Source organism: Apaloderma vittatum, unplaced genomic scaffold, assembly GCF_000703405.1.
Source record: "Apaloderma vittatum isolate BGI_N311 unplaced genomic scaffold, ASM70340v1 scaffold11223, whole genome shotgun sequence".
NCBI lineage: Eukaryota > Metazoa > Chordata > Aves > Trogoniformes > Trogonidae > Apaloderma > Apaloderma vittatum.
In genome coordinates, this window is record NW_009707546.1 from 348 (window position 1) to 22,672 (window position 22,325).

The window sequence follows — 22,325 nt, forward strand, 5'->3', positions numbered from 1 at the left end:
CCGCTCCATGTTCGTCCCTCCCGAAGCTGCGCGCTCGGTCGAAGAGGACGACCTTCCCCGATAGAGGCGTGTACCGTTCATCGGTCAAGGGTATACGGTAGCTGCGCTCCCCTGCTAGAACCTCCAAACAAGCTCAAGGTCCATTTGTAGGAGAACGTAGGGTAGGCAAGCTTCCAAGACTGCAGACACATCCAAGTGAGGCGCTGCATGGGGCAGTCTGCCATTGTTTTGTGGACCCTTCTACTAAATAGAACTTTATTAGAACTCTTATGAGTTATAACTTTTTAATTAATATGATCTGCTATGCTTACCTCCACTTAAAACTTCTCCCATCCACTAGTCACCTACAAATGCCTGAGCCTCACAATCTGACATGCATGCTGTCACAATCTTGCACACACAAACGCATTTTCCCACCTGGCTCATTGCCCATAGGGTACGTTTCTTCTTGAACAAGTACAAGGGCTGGGTTTGTAAATTATCATTGGCCTTCTCGCTTCTACTGCCTTGAAAGCAGGGGGGGAAGGCTGAGGAGAGGGGACACCAGGCACTGAGAGCAGGAGGGGAGGGGAGGGGATGGGCTGGGATGGGCTGGGCTGGAAGGGGGCGGGGGGCCGTTTTTAAGGGAGCGGGTGCCTGTTTTTCTTCCAAGGGGGTGTGTGTCAGGGCAGGTTTAGGCTGGGTCTCAGGCAGCACTTCCTCACGGAGAGGGTGCTCAGGCACTGGGATGCACTGCCCAGGGAAGTGGTGGAGTCACCGTCCCTGGAGGTGTTTAAGGAGAGGCTGGATGTGGCACTTAGTGCCCTGGTCTGGCCGATGTGGTGGTGTTGGGTCATAGGCTGGACTTGATGATCTCAGAGGTCTTTTCCAGCCTCAACAATTCTGTGATTCTGTTATGAATCTTCTGTTTTAATTCAGCATTTCAGAGGAGCTGACATGCAAGGACCTCAGTTTTAGCGTGATACAAAGCTGACAGCGTCCTGCACAAATTGCATGGGTTCACATGGTTAACAAGGAGCACAGCTGCCAGGAGGCAGCATCTCTCTGAGAAGGTGCCAAGTGTAAGGCTTCTTTAAAAAAACCCATCCACAATTAAACAAACAAACAAAAGCCAAACTAAAGTGCTTTTATTTAAAAAACTGAATAAAAGATCAAGACTCCAGTCAGCATTTCTTCAAGAGTTACTTTATTCTGGGCAGGAGACTTGACACAGAAGGAATGAAACAAACATTTGTAATGTTTTTGAACAAAAACACTGAATAAAGAAGAACCGTTATTTCTTTACTCCCTCTGACAATTCCACGCTCCTTCCACGTAAGCTCAAAGATGTTCTTTCAATGTATGTTTTCCTCCTCACATTGTGGAACATCCGAGTCATACCAACAGCCTTATGGGATACAGAAATACCATGGAAATGGGCTTTCTGGCTTGGGTTTTGGTTTTTCTGGCTAACATCATGGCACTTACACAATACTTTTGCAAAAATCTGAATTACAGAGGTGAATGGGTCCATTGTCAGGTTCCTTTATTTCCAACAGTCACTATTATATGTAATGCATAAGCCTGAGAAAATGTAAACAGCAGAATTCTAGAAACATTTTGCATAAAGACACTGCTAAATAGGTTATGTATGATAAATTTTCTGATATGCTGCTTGTCCAGATTTCAGTATAATAAAGACTTAAATCTTTTCCGTATCTGTATTGCACACTGAGACAGCACGTTAAAATACAGAGCCTGGACAACTCAGTCCTCTTCCTAGAAGAGCTTTTTCCAACTTCAGCAGGAAACTTGAGGAAAGGCTACAAGTGCTGCTGTTGCACTTAGCTAATTTTCCATCCTCCCAAGTTAAAGCTAGTAGAAGTGATTCTGAACATCAATATTAGCTTTTTTCCAAAACAGAGGCTTTAAGTTGGGAAAAGAGGAGATACGGAGGAAAAAAAATAACACAAAAACCTACTTCTTTTTCTAATCTTTTTGCTGGACTGACCAGAACCTCTAATGCTGTAGCCAAGAAAATCACTGCAGGGCTGACCAAGGCTCAGAGATTACAGCCCAGGTTCAGATCCATCCTGTATTTAAACACGTGGAGTAGTCCTCATCCTTTAGGGGAGACACCCAGGTGTCTCCAGAGAGCTACTCAGTTCTCAGGTGAGATGAATTTCTCCTGAGATGATTCTTCCTCACCTCCGATTCAAAGTGTCAGCTCACAAGACAGGAGCTCACACTTAGGTGCCCGCAGTTAGGGAGGATGAATCCAAACCTCGGCAGCCCCATCTTGGGATTTGCTCATCTCCTGCTTCCACTAGTAGGAATTAAGAGTATGAAACAGCCGAGTTAAATTGTCTACTTAGGTCTAGGAATACCTAGGATAGGTTCAGGGTTTTCCCTCTTGAGTCCAATTATTCAGTGATAAAATAAATACAATGATATCTAGACATAAATACAGATATTTATTTCCACCGAGAGAAACAATCTTTCCAGTTCTAACACAAATATACATATTTCCCTTTCCACTTCCCCAAAGACACCATCGGTGTGTGCTTTAGAAACCAAATGGCTGCTTCATTTTACTGCTCTGCATTGGCATCGCTGCTTGGAAGCTGTTTGGTGTGGTTTGGAGTTAGCACTTACTGCAAACAAATAACAGAGTAGCTGGACAACGTAACGTGTCCTTGGCATGTATTAAATGCATATTTTTTTTAATGCAGAGATCCTTTTTGCTCCCTTTTCGTCTTGTATTGTCTCACTGTGGACTGAGTCCATAAAAGCAAATGGTGAGCAGTGCTCCTCACGGCTCCCCCGCAGCACTGAACCAGCAGCCTACTCGAGGGCACAGCTTCCTCCAAGTCCCACACAACCTCTGCGAGAAGCACTGCAAGGCCAACACGAGTTACGTCTCCAGCCCACAGCGGCTGCCCCTTGTGGGTGCAGGCAGATCCCACAGACAGGATCTCACCGATACACGTGCAACACAGCCAAATGCTGCGAACCACACCTGCTCTTGATACCTTTAGGCTGGATTTAACATGTAAACACATGATTTGCCCAACCTGTTCAAAAAATGAGCTCAGAAAGGTGAACCTTTTCTTCTGCAGGAAGATGCAATCTCACAGCACGCTTCACCTTTGGTGGTGCCGTTTCAAACTGTGGCTATAGAAGGTGTTGTCCTGCCGCGTTGGACTGTTTTATCTCCCTTCTGCTGAAGGAGCTGCAGGAATAGCCAAAAGCTGACCACGATACAAATGAATCCTTGCTGATGGCTTGACTTGGGCACCCCTTCCCAGGGCAGAATTAAATGAGACTATGGGGCTACATTCTTCTCTCTGTAACCTGGTAACTCATTTTCTCTTATAAACTGAGTTAAACTGCTCTTCAAGGAGCTGTGTCAGTTTCTGTGAAACCAGCTGCAATCTTAGAACGTTTTTTAGCAGGACCAGGCAAGGTCTCATTTTTTCCAGTAGAGCCTGGGGGTCTAATTTACAGCAGGTGACCAATTCTTCACATTGTAAGTGAAGATATATTGTAGTGAAGAACTGACATAAGCTTAAACTGACTCATTTCCTCCAGACTTTTTTCTTTTTTCCAAAAGTTGTGAAAATTAAGTCAGCCGCATAGATATGGTTTCCTTACACCCTGCTGCTGGCTAAGTATCATTAATCCTTTGTTACTCCAAAATCAGCTTTAGAATTGTTAATAATGTCTTGAATAGGTCTTCAGATATTATATTCGCAACAACAACAACAACAAAAAAAAAAGAAACAGAATCCGATTTTTCTCATTATAAATCATTAGAACATTTAAGTAAATTTAACAGAGCTAGGTCCACAGTCTACTCCATAGTGAACAACACCAAGAAGCAGCTTTGGAGCAGGACATAAGAGCGCTGTGTCAGAAAGCAGATCTACAGAAGGGTGCTCACCCTTCACCAAACAACAAGATTCCCCAAATTTGGTAAAGCAAAAGAACAGAGCTGGAAAGCTGGATAGCTGTCCAACAGAAACCTTTCAAAAGCAAAAAAATAAATAATAATTAAGAAAAAACGCCTCCCACTCATTTTCAGCAGTCTCTCAGTGACTGCAGAGGAGAATTTAGACTGTCAGTCACTCATTTCTTTGATGTCAGTGCAAAGCAGGTGACTCTAGGACAGCAGAAGCTTGGCATCAAGATATGGCATCGCTGAAATGATACAGCGCCGTTTAGCACACAAATTTCAGAAGATGTCTAATGAATGCCCCTTCCTCAGCACTTGTCTTCCACTGCAGTTTTGCACCACTTTGCTCTTTGTATTTTTATAAAAAAGTTGAATTTAATAAAGCAAAGGTTTAAAATTTAAAAAGGTTTGTTATAAAAATTTATCATATAAAAATGCCAAATCCCCTAAGCCATATATACAAAATGTATCAGTTTTAAGAAAATAACTGGACCCAATTATATAACAAAACCATTTTATACAAAAAGGTACAAGTTTGCATTCAAAGCAATACAAATAAAAAGTAAAAAAAAAAAAAATCTTTAAAATGTCTCATTCATAGAAGATCTGTTTCTTTGAAATGTATAGGTATAGAAAACAGTATCAAATTGTCTCACGTTAGCCAGCATGTCATGGGAAACACGCGTTGGTTCAGAGAGGATCTCCACGCGTCACCGGCGAGCACCGTACTTTGCAGACCAGTCAACGCGCCCGTGGATTGGCTGAGCTGGAGATGGAAGAGGCATCAACCTTGGTGTGTTTTTTGTAGGTGAACTGAACGACGGCTGCCCAACATGGGGCTTTACTGACTTCAGAGAAGCATAATCTGGGGAGGGCGGGGGAAAAGACAAAAAAAGACATGAGATAGAGGTTCAGCAAGTAGCAGCCCACACGGAACAGCAACAGGACGCAGGTCCAGATCCTTATTTCTTCAGGAAATAAGCCTCCTGTTTTAATAGAATTGGCTGATGTGAAATAGCAGATCCAATCCCTAACACCTTATCAGACAAGGAGTGTTTCTATCACTGCTTTGACAAGCGTGAATTCTGTGCCAGCTCTCACACCAGCCTCTAGGTCCCATTGAAATACGCTGCAGATATAACAACATATTTCATAAACAAAGTAAAAATAAACTAAATCCTTCTCCACATGAAGTTCTGCAAGGTTACAAACTGTAGTTGTAGTCAGTCAAATATTTATAAATAAAGTGAAGCAAAGGTATGTAGTTCAATGCTGCATATATCCAGCATTACCAGAGCAACGAGCAAAACAACTTCACAGAACCATGGAATCATTAAGGTTGGAGAAGACCTCTAGGATCATCAAGTCCAACCGTCAACCCAACACTACCATGTCTTGAAGTGTCCCGTCTACACATTTTTTGAACAACTCCAGGGTTGGCAATTCCACCACTTCCCTGGGCAGTCTGTTCCAACGCTTCAGCACTCTTTCAGTACTCTTTTGGTACTATACTTACTAGAAGATGGATCCACAACTGGTGCTAACTGAACCCTCTGCCCAGCAGAGCCTACTTCCTTCTTCAGAAACGAAGGGATATAACCACTAGGAGTTAGACCTCTTGATCCTATAGGGCCTGCAAGAAATGGCAAAGGAACACTTAGGCTCAACACAACGGATCTCCCGTACTATGAACGGGTGACAAAGGTGTGTGCCGATGGGTCACATTCAAGATCAAGCCTGATGAAAATAAGAACTGGAAAATAAGAACAATAAGATGAAAATAAAATGAAAATAAGATGAAAATAAGATGAAAATAAGATGAAAATAAGAACTGGACTGATGAAAATAAGAACTTCACTAGAGGCTCCAGAAATCCACATATTCTATATACACCCACATTCAGGGCACTGTCAGCATCAGATTGCATTAAAGATGAGCAGAAAACAGGTACATATCGTACTCTCTGAAGGACAATTTCTTCTTCTCCACAAGATCTCAGGTTTTTCAAGGTTTCTCAAAGTTTCAGCATTTAGCATTTCAGTTGAAATTATTTTGTTTGGCATTCAGCAACTTGGTCCTACGAATATACTCACTATTAATTTCTATGCAGTGAGTCTGGGACTTTGGAGCTCTGAAGCTAGTAAGAATGCAACTTATAAATTGGGTCCAAATTGGTTCCAAATTTGTTACCTCAGCTACGAAACTTGCCCCTAAGGTAAGCAGAAACTGATCTGACTGACCTGTCGGATAAGCCACAGAAATCGGAACAAAAATAGTTTTATATAAAATGGTCTACAGAGTCACAGCGCAGACAGCCACTAAACAAGTTAGCATGCACGGATCAGATCCATCACACGTAAGCCTACGATGCACTAGACAGTAGAGCACTGGCAAAGAATACTGTGGGAAATTATGGTAATAAGTAAAAAAGGGGAATATCTAATGATGTCCTACGCAGCTACAAAAGAAGCAAAAACTTGTAGAAGAGCCAGGAAGGAGATGTGTGCTACATAAACAAAGGTTCTCATGCAGGTTAGCTGTTTATAACACCCTCACACTTTGAATCTTTAAAAAACAATTTTCTGATTACATGATATCCAAAATTTTAAGCTTTCTATTTTTTTAAAAAACAGAGTTTCTAATGGCCCAAAATGTTTTCTTTGAGCCAAGACTCAACAGAAATTTTCCCAAACTTTTTCATAACAACAGAAGCAAAACAAGTACTGCAGTGCAGAATTGTAACATCACATGAAAACCTGAAGCCAAGAAAGATTTAAAGGAAATACAAGCATACAATCTAGAAACATCAACATGTTTAAGCATATCTGGTAAAATCTAATATAAAAATCTACACATTAATTACTTCAAACCAAACACTAGGATTAAATACCTGAAATACCAAATGCCCCAAAAACCTGAAGAAGAAAAATTGGAGAGTTTTGCTTTTTGGCTGAATTTTTAAAAGCTACAATTACTTCACTATTTTAAACAGCATCAATTAAAAGACGTGTGGTGTGTATGGCTAGCTCAATTTAGATCAGTTTCCTCCTCTACGACAGTCATTTATGCACCACCTGGGCTAAAATAATTTGGAAACCTGAAAATATGACTTACAAAAACTGATGTGGGAAACTTAAGGCAAGATGAGGAATTTCAAGTTGAAGAGATCTAAGATGTGCAACCTTCTATGTAAGTGGTACTTTAAACCAGACTTTCGGGGATCATTAGAATAAATTACTATGTTTCAGTTTAAGGGAGTCTCCAAATGCACGAACAGTGCTCATAACTGATTCTGAGGGAAAGAACAAACACGGTAGTAAAGATCTTCAAAGCTGACAATGTATTAGACATGGGTGACCCAAAATACAGCTGTTTGGAATTCCAGAGACATCACTACTATCTTTTCTCAGAGTATTAAGCACAGCTTCTTACCTGAATTCATCCTGTTAACACCTCCTCCCAAACTGGAAGCATTTCCAGGCAAACCAGAACCAGGCCAGGGATTAGACAGAACAGACTCTTTGTTTGAAGTGGAGACTACGCTATTCCTAGTGCTTATTCCTATTGCAAAAAAAAAAAAATTAGAAAAAAGCAAAGATCACCATGCTGAAATCTCTGTGCGTGAAGGCAAGCTTGCACAACGACAGTCTTAGAGCAGATGCCCAGTTCAGTGGTCTTAACCAAAACCTTTCCGCTCTTAACTTACTTCCCAATCTGTCACACAGGAACGCTATGGCCGGCACTGCGCCCTAATCCTGCACGGGCAACAGTGTAAGTAGTTCCACCTGCATCACTGGCTGCTTGTGCCAAGGGATGGGATCCTTACACTGAGGCCACCACTATTCTCAGGTCACAGAAGATGAGCCTCACTATGTGAATGATCAAAACGAGCATTTCAGAGCTGTTAGCCCAGCTGTGACAAGATAACCTGAGAGTCAATAATGGGAGGTTGCATTCCTCACAGGAGTGTACTCTTCTTTGGAGGATCTACTGAAATCACAGACTGTGCAGTTTGCTCTAGCAGAGTTCATACGCCACATATTATTTGTATTTAATATACAGCTCAGATTTAAGCAGGGTACCTAGCATGCAAGGATGAGCTCACAACTTATGGTAAAGCAAAAGCAGGTTTGGCATTAATGTGTTTTACAAGCTCCTCTAGTAACACAGCTTCCAGCTACCAAAACTCCACTTGAGCAATCCAGTTTGAAAGTCACTGAAATTAATTGCTTCAGGAAAAAAGGCTGAGTTAACCACGACGATACCTTCTCGTTCACCTAATTAATTTTGAAGTATTAGTACTACAAGTGAATGAACAGCTAACATCGCCTTTTTAACCATAAAACATGAAAGAAGATGCATTTATATCCAGCTCATTTTAAATACAGGCAGACATGCTGTCCACCTCCTGTACTTCATCCTGTCCCACTGCTGGGCTCAGCAGAGCAGAGGTGAACATGAAGACAGGCACGCAGTTCCTCTGCAGGTACATGGATTTGTATTCCATTTAACTCCAAGCTACAGCAAAGCATATTCCCACTTCAGTCAGCTTCTGTTGTTCATGGTATTACACGGTCATGAGGTAAAAGTAGGGCACTTTTTTCCCGGTCTAAGAGACCAGTTTTATCCATCCTTAGGGAAACAGGGAATAGCTTGGCACATTAACAGACATTTTCTAGCACACTTTCGAGTATAAAAGAGTATCCAGCAAGAGAAAGAAGTACCAACAACTGTGTCGCCTTCTTCTAAATAGGCTTTATGTCAGTTGCTAGACTGCTAGAATATAGTCTGTATCATGGCCATCTACATCAGCAAAGCTCTTGCTCTCATTTTCTTTACGCAGCAACACCCCTCCGTGAGCTCAAAGGATAAAGCCTACTGTACCAGTGACTATTTCATACTGCTGCTGGAATTACAGGAAGGGAAAAAAAACCACGTATTTTTTACTTACCAGGTAGATACCCAGAATGTCTCAGGTTGTGTTGCTTTGCTGCAGAAACCCGCAGTGTGGGCGTGTCCTGCCGTGGAAAGGTTGCATGGGAAGGTGCACTGCTGCCAGAACCTAGAGCATCCGAAGGCTTCAGGTCCAAAATGCTTTCAAATCTGCAATGCAAAAATTGCTACTTAGTCCAATTCTTACAGCACATGTTTACCCACAGCTGGCCTTCTCATCTTCAGGAATCATTTCCTCATCCTGTGTTTGCTACAGCACAAACACACAGACAACAGGGAATATTTTCAGTCTGAAGCCATACAAATGCCCCTGAAAATCCCATTTGCACTTCTAGTTCCCCTTTCAAGCTTTTATAAATCACTCAGTACGTTTTTTCTTTACTCTATGCAATCCATGAAAACTGCAGCTTACAGTCACCCAAACCAGTTTATATGCCTGGAATATGTGAGAATGGCTCATATGTGAAACAGAAAGTATATATTCAAAGATTAACTTGTGAAGACTTAAGCTAAGCATCATTTTCAGTGGGGAAAAATGAAGAAGGAATTGTATGGAAGGGGGCACTGTCCATCAAAAAAGGTACAACAATTCAAAGGTCAGCATTTAACAAGCAGCCAGGGCAAAGCAGAACGACAAGGTGCATGTCCATTACTGACCCGGATATGTGGTTTTAGATCCACAGAAAGCACGAAGAGCAACATTAAGAAAAAAGAGGCAAAGTCTAAGGAAATAAAAACAACGAGTGTACAGACGTAAAACAAACTAACTTACCTACAAAGAGTTTCATCACTCTGCCTTTTCTTGTTTTTCAAGTCCATCCTCATGACGGCAGAGCTGAAATCAAGGTCTTCCAAGTCATCCCAGTCTTCAGAACTCTTCACTGTTCTAGCAAGGTGTCCCCATCTTCGCCTGTTTTTTGGTTTAAGTTCACCATTTATGTTCTCAGTCCTGGCAGATGTTTTCTGTTAGAAAGATTGGTAAGAAAAAACCCATACACTTATACCAGGTGACAGGAACAAAGAGGGCTTTTTTTTTCCCTGTCTCAAAGAATAACAGTGGTAGTAGAGCTGGTAACAGCAGAACCCTAACCTTTCATTAAACATGCTAAGAACACAATCTGTAGCCTGTAGACATTATTACCTATCTTCTGCATTTCATTCTGTAATATAGCATCCTGCACTGACAGAAGAAAACATTTCTTAGATCTCAACTCCAATTCCATTTATATTTTGCTATACATCTCCCAAACCATTAGCTTATAGTCAGTTTTTATTTCTTGATCCATCCTGGAAGCACAGAACTGCCACGCATCTTCATGTTTCCACAAGCCCATGCCTAGACATTTTTAAAATGTGTTTTTCTTGCAGGACAGCACAGGCACAAATTTGTGCCTCTTCAGCCATTTAAGCTCCTCAGTACATATCACCTAGTGCGACTGTACAACGCCAGTACAGACCCTACTTAAGACCAATCTCTTAGCAGCAGCGTTCGCACTCTCTGCTCTCATCTATGTATGAATCCAGTCTCTCTCTCTAATCAACAGAAACAGCAGGTTCTCATGCTGAAAGAAGAATCTGTTGTTCTCCACAGCCAGTACAGAAGCCCAAAGGGACTGTTATTCTCAGTCACATAAACCAGGTGGCTTAAATGGATGAAGGCAATAGTCCCTCTACCCCTCATTTCAATACTATTTAGCTTAATACTTTTCACTCTGCCATCAATCCCATTAATATCCTGACCACTGGACATCCTTTTTACTCATATGAAACCAGTGTCATCTCTTAAGTGGTGCTTTACAACAATGGGAAGGATAAAATAGCTTTTAAAATTTTTAAATGCTTGTTTTACAGCAATTGGATTTAGATCTCAGCAGAGGAGCTTTCAGTTTCTAGTGGAAAGTTTTAACTATTCTTGATTCCCATTTCCTGTCCATTTCAACTGTCAGAACCATGAGAGAAAACTCAAAAAAGAAACATAATTAAGAAAATTCAGGCAGCGTATCAGGAAGTGCATCTTATGGTAGATGGATCTTTACCTGCTGAGGAACCTTATTGTGAATTGCAGGCAGAAGAACCTGGTTAGACTTGTCCTCCTGTAAGTAGTTACCATGCTCAGCCCCGGAGTTATCTGTCTTATAGGGGTACACCAGGTGCTGAGAAGCCTGGCTTTGTTGAAAAGGCCTTGAGGAAATGCGGGCGTGAGGTTTTGGAGGGGGTTGTGCTGGAGGGACAGGCTTAATATGTAGAGACGATTTATTATGCAGTTCCTTTTGTTTTCTCAGCTCTTGAACACCCCGGGCATGTCCAACCTGGAAGTACGAATATCGAAGTGCCTAAAACATAACGAATATGTTAGGATCCAATGTAGGAAAACAAAGCTTTTAACTTACCCTAGCCCTACGTGTGGTACAAATTTAATTTCATTTTTTCTGGGCTGGGAAACAGCAGAAGACCCATCTCTCAATACTAAATTCTAGAGTACAATCCACTTCAGCATAACGCTGCGATAGTAGAAAACTTTCAAGAGAGACCAAGTTACCAAATCCTCTGTAGACTCACACAAAAGAAAAAAATCTGCAGAAGTAAGCTATTTAACCAGGTGTCATATGCAGTTGTAAGAAAAAGAAAATAAAACCGAACCTGACTGGCTGTTGGACGCTTTTTGGGGTCCCACTGTAGCATGTCTCTCATAAGCTGCACCGCTTCGCTGCTAGCGTTAGGTATGAGGGTTTTCAGGTTGTTAGGTACACACTGAGGCCAGCGGAAATTCATGGAGGTCGAAAGTTGGTAGCCTTCAGGCCAGTCGTTCTGGAAGAATGAGATTTTGAATCACAAAAAATTCAGCTGCAAAATATCATAGCACCTAAACATATTAGTGTATATTCTCCTACCACTGACAGACTGTGTCCAGCTTACTCTAGACTATATTAAAGATTTACTAGAAATTTTCAACACAAACCTCTGGCAAGAGGTACCTCTTGCTTCACGTTCAACCAAGTCAAAGGCACAAATGGAACCGGTCGACAGAAGTTTTGCCATGATTTTCCAGCCTCTTAAATCATAGGTTTATACACAGTATGTAAGAGAAAATGAGATTTTCACCTAATGAAATCATAGTCTAATGACTTTGTTTGCTGTTCAGGGGTCTATTCTACTACTCTAAAACGCCAGGTTTTATAGTATAATTACATAATGCTTATTTTGCAGAAAGCAAGTTTTAATTTAGTTTACTATAACCAAGATCACTATCATACAACAGTAGTAAGCAGGAAAACTGATTATTTTTATGCTTACTTCTATTGTGTCATTCTGTATTATAGAACACCTCTAGCACTACTGCAGTGTGGAATGTGGCTTTAGCTACCTTCTTTGGCGTTCCCAAGACTTGGCAAATTTTGAATATAGTATCAATTTCACTGGCGCCTGGGAAGAGAGGCCTCAGTGTGTAAACTTCTGCCATTATACAACCAACAGCCCAAATATCTACTGGAGAACTATAGCTGGTGGATCTCAGGAGAATTTCAGGAGCCCTGTACCTGTAAAAGAGGGGGGGAAACAAAAAAAAAATTAATCCTAGAACGATTTGGTTTGGAAAGGACCTCAAAGATCATCTAGTTCCAACCCCTCTGCCATGGCAAGAACATCTCCCACTAGATCAGGCTGCTCAAGGCTCCATCCAACCTGGCCTTGAACACCTCCAGGGATGGAGCATCCACAGCCTCCCTGGACAACCTGTTCCAGTGCCTCACCACCCTCAGGGTGAACAACTTCTTCCTTACACCTAGTCTAAGCCTAGGCTCTTCCAGCTTCCACCCATTACCCCTCATCCTGTCACCACAGGCCCTTGTAAAAAGTCCCTCCCTAATCCCAAGAATCAATATAATTCAAACAGACACATATGGAATCATTCTGCTCTTCCTTTCTTGCTGTTAGGAGCAAACATTCCTTAAAAAACTCCTCTACATAACATTTAATTTTTATTCTAGAATGAAGAATTAAAACCTGCATAAGCTCTCGTAAGTTCTCTCATGCCTTCCTAACATACAGCAATCCCAGCATGCCCCACCTCCTTCTTCGTTCCTGTGCTTCTGCCATCTGTAAACTGTCTTGCACTAACTAAAGCTTTTCAAATAACAGTGAGCTTAAATAAAAGTATCAGAGAGAGGAGGTATCAAAAGCGGCATTATGTTCAGCATAAATTTAATACTTCTTTAAAGGCTTGATTATAAGTTTCACACAATGTAAGCGAATACTAGTACCTACCATCTTGTGGATACATAATCAGTGTAAGGAGGTCTAGATCGGATTTCTCGGGCTAAGCCAAAGTCTGCTATTTTCACAAGTTCTGGCCCCATGCAAAGAAGATTTTCAGGTTTCAAGTCTCTGTGGAAGAACCCTAAAATTCAAATGAAATATTGATGTGCATTGCAATGCCACCCCTGGCTGTACCTCGTATTTTTTCACCGGAATTGTTTTGCTTTAGTTCTTATTGCTGAAGCTTTAATAGCACAACACAGAATTCAAACTCTTACATGATCAACAGAGCTAGTCAGTGTCACGGTTGTTCAGTCAGACTGCAAAGAACTGTATGCACAAGCTGACTACCTTACAGCAATTCAAAGCATTCAGTCAGCTCCCTTTCAAGGGGCACTTCTTGTACTAAAAAAAAAATTTACACCATTTTAACGTTAGTTCTGCTGTAATTGTATTGGAAGCTGTGCAACGAAGATATAAAAATTCACTTCAAAGTTCTTCTAAACTGAATACAAATCATAATGTGAGGTAATTTTTTAGCACTTTGAAATTTCTTTTTAAATCTGGAAACATAATCTGCAAGCACTCACTCATCACCCTGTCAGGCAGAGGATCTCAGCCTATTTTTTAGTACTCCTGCATTCAGCAAAACTTGATCACAAATGAGCATTGGGCAGGAGCTCTTCAAATACAAATGAGAGAAGAGGGCTAGAACATTACTGACTACCGCCTCAAACTTGTTTCTACTCTTAATCTGGAAAACTTGTCCTTATGCTTCTTCCTTGCGGGCATCTGAGACCACTGTTTCCCTCTGTAGTACTTTACTAGAGCTCTACGACCCTTTTTTTTAAAGACCTTGCAACATGCTTAGTTTTTTCCATGGCCTTGAATATGCTCCCACAGAGAATAAAATAAACATTCACACAGGATGTGTCTGCACCGTGCAGTATATTAACTTTTGGGTGTCAGGTTAATGTATGACAGCATCGAAGATGCAGCGCTGTAGATTTCTACCAACCAGCAGGTTTGGTCCTTCCTAAGGATATTAAGAGGATGTTCTGGAGCCACCTTCTGTTGCCTCTTTATGGAAGGTACAAGACAGAGCAAGCAAAGTTGTTTTTAGCGTTTAGTACAATCACTTCCTTATTTTGCTGCATCGACATGCAATGAATGCGCCACTGGAATGGTTTTGAGGCTGCTTATTTCATTGCAAACTTGTAAAAAAAACAATCAACTGTATTCAAATATGTGTATTCAAATACGAAAAGATGCTCAGAGTTTGGATGGACATAAGAAGTTCACTTGACGAGCATTTCTATTCCATACAGGAGCAGAGTAGAAAAACAGAGCAAAAAGAAGCTCACGTGATTTTTCCAATACTGATGCAGAGAGAATCTTGGGACACCCAGACTTGAACTGCGAGCCAGAAGACCATCAAGACCATCCTGTCAAGATTGCCAGGAATTTCCTGATCTTTGTAACTATAAATTTGCCTTGGCAGAAATGTCAGTCTACTGTGTAGACTGGCCAGTGAACAAGACAGTTGGCTTTGACACTAAATTGTTAATTCTTTACAGCTATAGTAAGCTGAATAGCAGTAAAAGGTTTTCTGAATGGTTGTGATCCATTTGACTATTAAAAAAAAAGTGGCTTAGATTTTTGCAAATAAATCATATTATTTTTCTCGATTAAAATACTTTGTATCTCACTGGAACAGACTGGAATTTCTAGTTTGGTTTCACAAGAGTATCCAAGCCCCATTAGAACAGAAAATAAAGCCATTAGCCTGAAAATGTGTCACAAAACAAAGTTAAATCTGTTCTTCAAGTAAACTGAAATGCTGGTCCTATAAGCCTTTCACTTCCAAGACTTTGGCCACTGATGTTAGTTCACTTCTGATAACCCTGAGGGCCAAGCAGCAACATATATTACAGTGTATTTAGCAGCCAGAATTGCAGAGGCCAGCAAAACACAGTGAGGAAGTTATCATTAAAATAGGTAATATTTTTATTTGTTAAGTGGGTCTTGTTACTTCTGGCTGGTATATCAGCTTTAGCTTTTTTCATTATTGTTAAAATTAGTTGGAAGGCCATACAATGAAAACTATTTGTCACTTAGACTTCATTACTTTAAGTGTAACCCACAGAGAAGGTGAATTCTGTTTGGGTATCTGTGTGTACCTCGAGAAAAGAGTAATTTTTCCTCTATTCTCAATCTCAGGGGACCTGGAAATCTATCAGGAAATGTGCCCATTAACATCAGATAAGTTTTAGAAAGCTGTGAGCTGCCAGTGTGAGAAAGCAGGTATCTACAGAAAAGGAACTGAGCAACCCTCCAGACTAAGATACCAGTACAAAAATAAACATCTAATTAAAATATCAGATCAAAATACGGATATTTTCAGCATCTGAATCTCTCACACAGTGTTACTGTTTTGACCACTCCTTTTACTAAAGTTAAGAATAGAATTGTTATTACACTCATGAAAAAACTCACAGAGACACCATCCTGCTCTAATTCAAAACATTTACAGCTAAAACATAACGTACCATGTTTATGGATAAATGCCAGCCCTTGCAGGATCTGATACATAATAATCCTAACTGTAGACTCAGGAAAGAGCTTGTTTCTGTGGGATAAAAGAAAAGGGAAGAAATAAATAGTAATGATTAAGTTTACACATTAGCTTCTGCTATCTAACGAACCAAAGACCAAAAGGTAAAAACGACAATAAAACCGTCAGATATATTTTTAGCACTCTCACGTACTTTATTTCTCCAATAAAATTGTTCACAGAACAAAAATAGATAAATAAATAAAATGTGTTCACACAACTGCCATATTGCATTATATCACAACTACGTGACATCAAGCTAAAACTATGTGAGACAGTGAATTAAAGAAGGGGAAAAACAGAAAAGAAAAAAATATTGGCTAAATTGAATAAAGCTTAACGGGTGCAGGTCATGAGGCACACTCCTCAAGACAGCAAGGGTTCATGTCCATTTAGTGCTTTTCATGCACAGTCTCTTCTGGCCACTCCTCTAGAGTATACACTAGCCAAACTTAAACTTCCCCTCATTATTACCTAACAGCTGATGTGCTACTTCTTTCTCTTCTTTTATCTGAAAAAAAACCCCAGTTTCATCTGCTACCACTGAAAATAATAGTCTCTTCTCATAGTATTCAGGTGAGATCAGTCATCACAGGTGCTTTAATGACAGCTCCTCTTACCAAGAGAGGATTCTGATCAAACAGCTCTGTGCTAGCTGCCTCTGCACATGCCAAAACACGTAGAGATGGGCTGGGGGGAGGAAATTGGTGACAATTTTGTTCAGAAAGAGTTGAATAGTGAATGAAGAACATGGCCTGGGCCTTACTCAATTTCCTGAGCTGGATTCCTCTCAAAAAAACCAAAACAAAACAAAAAACCGTAAAACGTTTCAGAAGTGAGATGAGCTACTAGAGTTAGCTCTTCATCATTGCTTGCTTATTTTAATTACTACAGTCCCTTCCAGGAAGGCAGGTAATTTTACCTAAGTCTTAAGCAGATAGATCACATTCTTAAAGGTTTGATTTACACAATGTCTAACCAGTTCAGGGCCTAGTTAAACCACAGAGAATATGATGTGTAGCACTCTCTTATTGACATCTCCCCTTTTTGCTTTCATAAGGAGGTAGGATGTATCAAGTATTTCCAAGAAATTCCTAAAGATAAATGCTTTGTATGTCATGTAGTTGAACTGTTTTCTCAAGGTTCATCATTTCATGTAATTAAAAATCAGCATCCATATATGTGTGCCCAATTTAAAGCTGTTCTATATCTGTACATGTATAATTAGTATTTTAATGCTTAAAAATTTTATGTAGTATTCACAGAGATATATTATAACAACAACCTTACTTTGATAAATCAAGTAAGATTATTGTCATCTCCCAGGCTGATTCTGTGGTCCACAAAGAGAATACGGCCTCCTCAGAGAAAAAATTGACCTATTTTGCCCCAAATTATGCTCTGGAGGATGGTATCATGGCCCAAAGGCTAAAATTAAGACTTTATTAATGCTCCAGCAAGTATCAAAAAGCTACATCTTACTCAGAATGCTGACAGATAAAATAGGCAGTCTTTGGACTCACGATTACCATTTCAACCACTTTTTAGTTATTCATTCATTCATTTGAGGAGGCCATAATAGAAGAGGTGGTGGTACCACCCTCTAATCAAAAAAGCACTGCTGGCTGGAGAGCACTTACAAAAGTTCTAGGTTCAATGCCTCCTCAGCATGAGGGCTGTTAGAAGTCCACAGTTTCTAACTCTTTTGAGAGTGCCCTGCTCATCTGCCAGGCTAATCTGGGAATAGACACCAGAAACTTTCAATAAAGTTTCTGGGATATGCTTAAAGGTGACTGTCACAGCTCCTACTGTAGCACACAGCTTTAAGCCATAGTGATCTAAGCCTAAACAAATGATCTACATCCCTCTGAAAAGTAGTAACAAGGGTGTCAAAAGCACATTATGGAAGTAATTGATTTATATCAGGATTGGGTGATGCCGTTACATACCTTTCCTTCATTAATTGATAAAGATTTTCCTTCATGTATTCAAACACAAAATACAGGTTATCATTTTCCCTGATAACTTCTTTCAGTTTTACTACATTGGCATGGTTTAATTTCTTCAAAGACTAGAAACAGAAAATACAAACAGGATTTTTACAAGGATCTCACACTAATGAAAAAGAAAAAAACAAACTATTTCACTGATGCAAAAGACTTGGCTTTACAAGCTCTTCACTATTCTAAACAGCCAGGCAACTCTGAGAAAAAAAAAGATGAGATCTTCAAGCATTACCAGATATATGTACAGTATATGTATCAATTTAATGTACTGGTCATTCAAAAGCAGGCTATCTGACATCACAGTAGGGACCAAAACGATTACTTTTACTCTATAAGCAATTTCCAACTGTCAGAATTCACACTCTTCTTGCACTCACACTGGCAACAGTCAGGTTAGACTCAGGACTAAGTAAAACCCTGGAAATCCCTCCTTAGTGTTGTGCATTAACCCCGGGGGGCAGCTGAGCTCCCTCATCCCCCAAAGTGGGATGGGGGAAAGAACCAGAAGGGCAGAGAGTGAGAAAACTCGTGGGTTGAGATAAAGACAGTTTAATCATTAAAGCAAAAGGGGTGCACGTGAGCAAATCAAAGCGAGGGATTCATTCACTGTTAGTACCACAGCAAAAGCGACCCAGGTTTTCTGCATGTTCGCACCAGTGATAGCAAGGACTACAAATTAAGGGAGGCCCTTTAGAACATACACCTAAAGCTCTGCTGAGGGCAGAATTTTGTGCTCAGTGTCTGCCCTCAAACCAACTATCCAGAAAAAACGGCATGTACAAAGGTTACTGCTGCGCAAAGGGCACGCCTGGTCAAGCTCTACAAACCAAACAGCAGCTGACTCCGGGTTTTGTGATAGGAAAGTTTCGCCACTCACACAGCACTCACTGCAAGGAGGAAGCAACTCTCTACAAACAAGTAAGTTTTTCTAAGACAACAGAATTTTAACAAGAATTTTTATATGACAGAACTCTAATGCCATATGCCACAGCCCAAGTTTGGCAGGGGGAATATTTTGATAAAAGGGATGGAAAGAATTTGATGTTACCCTAAAAAATTACATGCATCGTTCAACTTGAAGTCAACCATGGAATGAAACAAGTACCTTAACCTCTCGAAGATTCATGCACTCTTCCCAGGAATAAAACTTCCTCTTCATTCTACAATAGTAGAGGAGGAAAAAAAACCCCAACTATTAATCCATGGTCAATATCAGCTGGTCTTAGACCCATAAGTCTCATTAGATCTTAAAAATTCAGTTCTTCCACCAAAATCTCCTTTGTCAAAAAACTCTACACCTCTAGACAAGCGTCCTGGTTTGAGCTAAACAGATTGAGCTGAAAAGTAAAAATCACTGAACAGAACTGGTTGTTTAGCTCAAACCAGGACAACAAGGTACACTCTACTAGAATTTAAAAGCATTACCATAACACAGGATCACCTTTTTTTTGTATATATATATCTATACCGCTGCAAAAAAATTCAGAGTCTTCAACAAGTCAGGTCATGCCACTTTTCTTTCCAGTGTACAATGTGGTGGAACAGATCGTTTGTAACAAGAACAAGTGTTATGACAGTTATGAACAACTCGGACTTAAGTTTTGAAACAAATCTAATGAAGACCAAATTAAATCACTTCACTAGGTCTCCAATTTTATCATATTCTTCTTGTTCCTCTTCTCTATATTTTGATTTCTCTGTAATTTCAATACTTTTCCCCTCCAAGTTGTATTTTTCAGTATCATTTTTCAGTATCCAGTGCTCCCCATGTTTTTCTCTTCCTCTTGAGTTCCATCTCTCTTCTGCCTTTCCTTTCAAGCTTATAAGCAACTCAGCTCTAACAGAAACAGAACGCGTGGCAGATGTGTCTTCTCCTAAGCCAGAATCTAACTCTGAACACAGAATTTTTTCTGTAATGTATGGTCCTACTTGTTCATACGCATGTTGATTACAACTTGGTTCTTTCACACATAATTCTACGCTTTAGGATCAACAGGATGAAGGCTCCCATGTACGCACACACACACACAGTGGCAGCGCACAGATGAATTTACAAAAACACCCAACCGCTAAGAGTTTGGATTTCAGAGATAGGCACCTTCTGAAGATCTTTGTCAGACTTGACTAATAATTCTGCATTACTTACTGTAGAGGCTCTTAGAATAGTTCAAGAACTATAAACTCCTCATTTTTTTTGGTTAAGCAGTGTTTTTGCAGTTACTGTCTGATGTGTCCAGCCATCAAGTCATTTCTGTTCTTAACAATGTACTTGTGTTAACATGTGAGATAAGAGAATACCATCTTCTGGTTTGTTCTGATATTTTTGAGTTTCTACCATGTAAAACGAAAATCAAAGGTGCCTCTGGAAAGGGAAAAGCACTCTTAGCACTGAGGATTTAGAAAGTTGCTTTGTACAAAACAGCATTGTACTGAAAGCTCTTTAGAAAAGTCTGTCCCTGGGTCACGGTCGGAATTTCAGGAAGGTGCCTGCAACACTTCACAGCTGTCTCTTACCCCAACTAGGACAAATATGCCATTTACAAACAGGTCACTGCTGAAGCAGCAGAGAAAATCAAGTGGATTTCTCAAGGAATTTAAAGACAATGTAAAGGCAAAAAGACCAATACATTAAAACATATAAAGACAAAGATAATGGGCAATGAGATCCATTATGTTAATTATCTCTGCAATATTAACATTACATAGAATCACAGAATTGCCTAGATTGGAAAAGACCTTTAAGATTACCGAGTCCAATCATTACACTAGTGTCATTACAGGCCAATACACTGGAAATTAGACCATGAAATGTATGTTCCACAGAAGCAGCAGGGTAGGGAGCGCAGATTCAGAAGCAGCATTGCAGAATGCTCTAGATAATATACATCAGACACATCTGACTGCACATAGCAACAAAGCACTGTTACAGTAAACCTACATATCTCACTCTCTTCATCTTCTGCTGGGGCTTTGGAGGATACAAGGAACTTGAGCTTTGCATGCTGCCCCAATATAACTTCAAAAACAAATGTGTGGAACGTGAAGTAGTCAGACAAGCACCACCAAGTGATATGGACCATAGAACGGAAAAACCTGGACAATCCACTGTGAAATAAAAAATGAAAATACTCACTTTTTAATGGCTATTAGCTCTCCAGACTCAATGCTTCTCCCTAGGAGGACAGAGCCGTAGGTCCCATCACCAAGCTGTCTGATAATTGTGTACCTATTCATGATGAGGATACTTTAGCTGCAAGCGCATTTCAGTCCTTAGTGTTTCTTGGTTTCTCCTCCGAGTGTAACCAGTTCTTTCTGTGGCAGCATAAATATAGAGCACTCAGGACAGTGTGAACAGTTGCAGGAATCATGTTTTCAAGACTTAGCCTTTGGTCTGAAAGCACAGAACATAATCCATTTGATTTCCGTACCCTTCCGAGATTGCTTGTTTGCAAGCAGCCCTAATGGGATAAACTATCTAAGTGCAGAGGACAAGGTATCATAGCTCGGAGAAAACAGTTTGCTATCAGAAAAACGAAGCATTACGGTGAGATAGGAGGGAATTAATTCTAGCCAAATGGTCAGACATGGAAGTCTCCATCTCATAAGTCGTACTTCCATCAGTTAAACCCATTTCCTGACTTTCTAAAAGGTTCTATGCTAGAGTTACAGCCATATGTATTCCCTTAAACAAATTCCTCAGCTATTCCCTTCAGATGAGATCACATGTACTATACTACAGCAGCCCTAAGCATGAATCAGTCTTGAGAAGTGACTACATCAGATTATCTACCCGACCTTTTGTCCTGACACTACATGAACAAATAGATAATAAAACAAAAAAGTTCTTACTCCCTCATTTCATCTATCATTGCTAGTATTTCCTACACTTCAGTTTAGAACAAATCTGATCCATTCTACATAAATCAACCATGCATTCAGAATAAAAAACGGTTTCCCGGCAATGAGGGTTTGGTCCCTGTGTTCACTTTTTATTCAGCTCTAAGAGGACAGCAATATTCATGGCTGGTGACTTTTGCATTCTCTAACCTGCTTTTTTTTTTTTTTGGTTTAGTAGAAGCTTTAAATCTCTCCTCCTTGCCTTCCTTCACAAAGCCAAATTATGATTTTAAAAATAAAGGGATTATGTTGCTTGAACTGTGAACTGACATCAATGCAGAGCCACAATCCTGTAGATTCAAGATGTTGTGAAGATCCTTTGTTTTCATTTTTCTAAGCCTACGAGCCCTACTAATACTGATACAGGAACAAACAAAAATTAGGAGATATGATGTTAATACACCTTTTGACAATTTCACACATTGTGTATTAAAGAGAAATGCCACATCTCTAACACTGACTTAGACCGTGAGTACTATCTCAAGCAGGCAGGAGGAATTGCCCTCTAGCAGTACAAGCTTCTCTCCATACACTGCTACAGAGAACGATGGCTGAGTGAGCACCTTAAATTAAGAGACCTAATCCCACAGTTTGTACTACTTGCCAAGGCACGCAGAGCCTGCCTCTAACAACAGCACTTCAGGGTACCAGCTGTTATTTTGGCTGG

At 40.3% G+C, this 22,325-nt stretch overlaps 1 protein-coding gene across 1 annotated transcript; it reads right to left on the bottom strand.

Moving 5' to 3' along the window:
• Positions 1-4,644: 4,644 nt before the first annotated feature.
• ICK (intestinal cell (MAK-like) kinase) lies at positions 4,645-21,152 on the bottom strand. The gene is made up of 14 exons (XM_009866249.1): positions 20,895-21,152; positions 18,867-18,921; positions 17,705-17,826; positions 15,691-15,770; positions 13,151-13,283; positions 12,252-12,423; positions 11,528-11,695; positions 10,924-11,220; positions 9,660-9,850; positions 8,886-9,037; positions 7,367-7,495; positions 6,850-6,876; positions 5,451-5,549; positions 4,645-4,799 (listed from the first exon to the last, which is right to left on the bottom strand). The coding sequence occupies exons 1-14, from the start codon at positions 20,993-20,995 to the stop codon at positions 4,645-4,647; spliced, it is 1,881 nt and encodes a 626-aa protein (XP_009864551.1). The 5' UTR covers positions 20,996-21,152.
• Positions 21,153-22,325: the final 1,173 nt, after the last annotated feature.

Excerpts from the sequence above, each read along its gene's own strand:
- ICK (XM_009866249.1), bottom strand. The coding sequence starts at position 20,995 with ATGAATAGGTACACAATTATCAGACAGCTTGGTGATGGGACCTACGGC. Across the intron at positions 15,771-17,704 it reads TATCAATTAATGAAGGAAAG|AAACAAGCTCTTTCCTGAGT; the intron begins GTATGTAACGGC and ends TTTATCCCACAG. Across the intron at positions 4,800-5,450 it reads AGTTGTGGATCCATCTTCTA|ATTATGCTTCTCTGAAGTCA; the intron begins GTAAGTATAGTA and ends CGCCCTCCCCAG.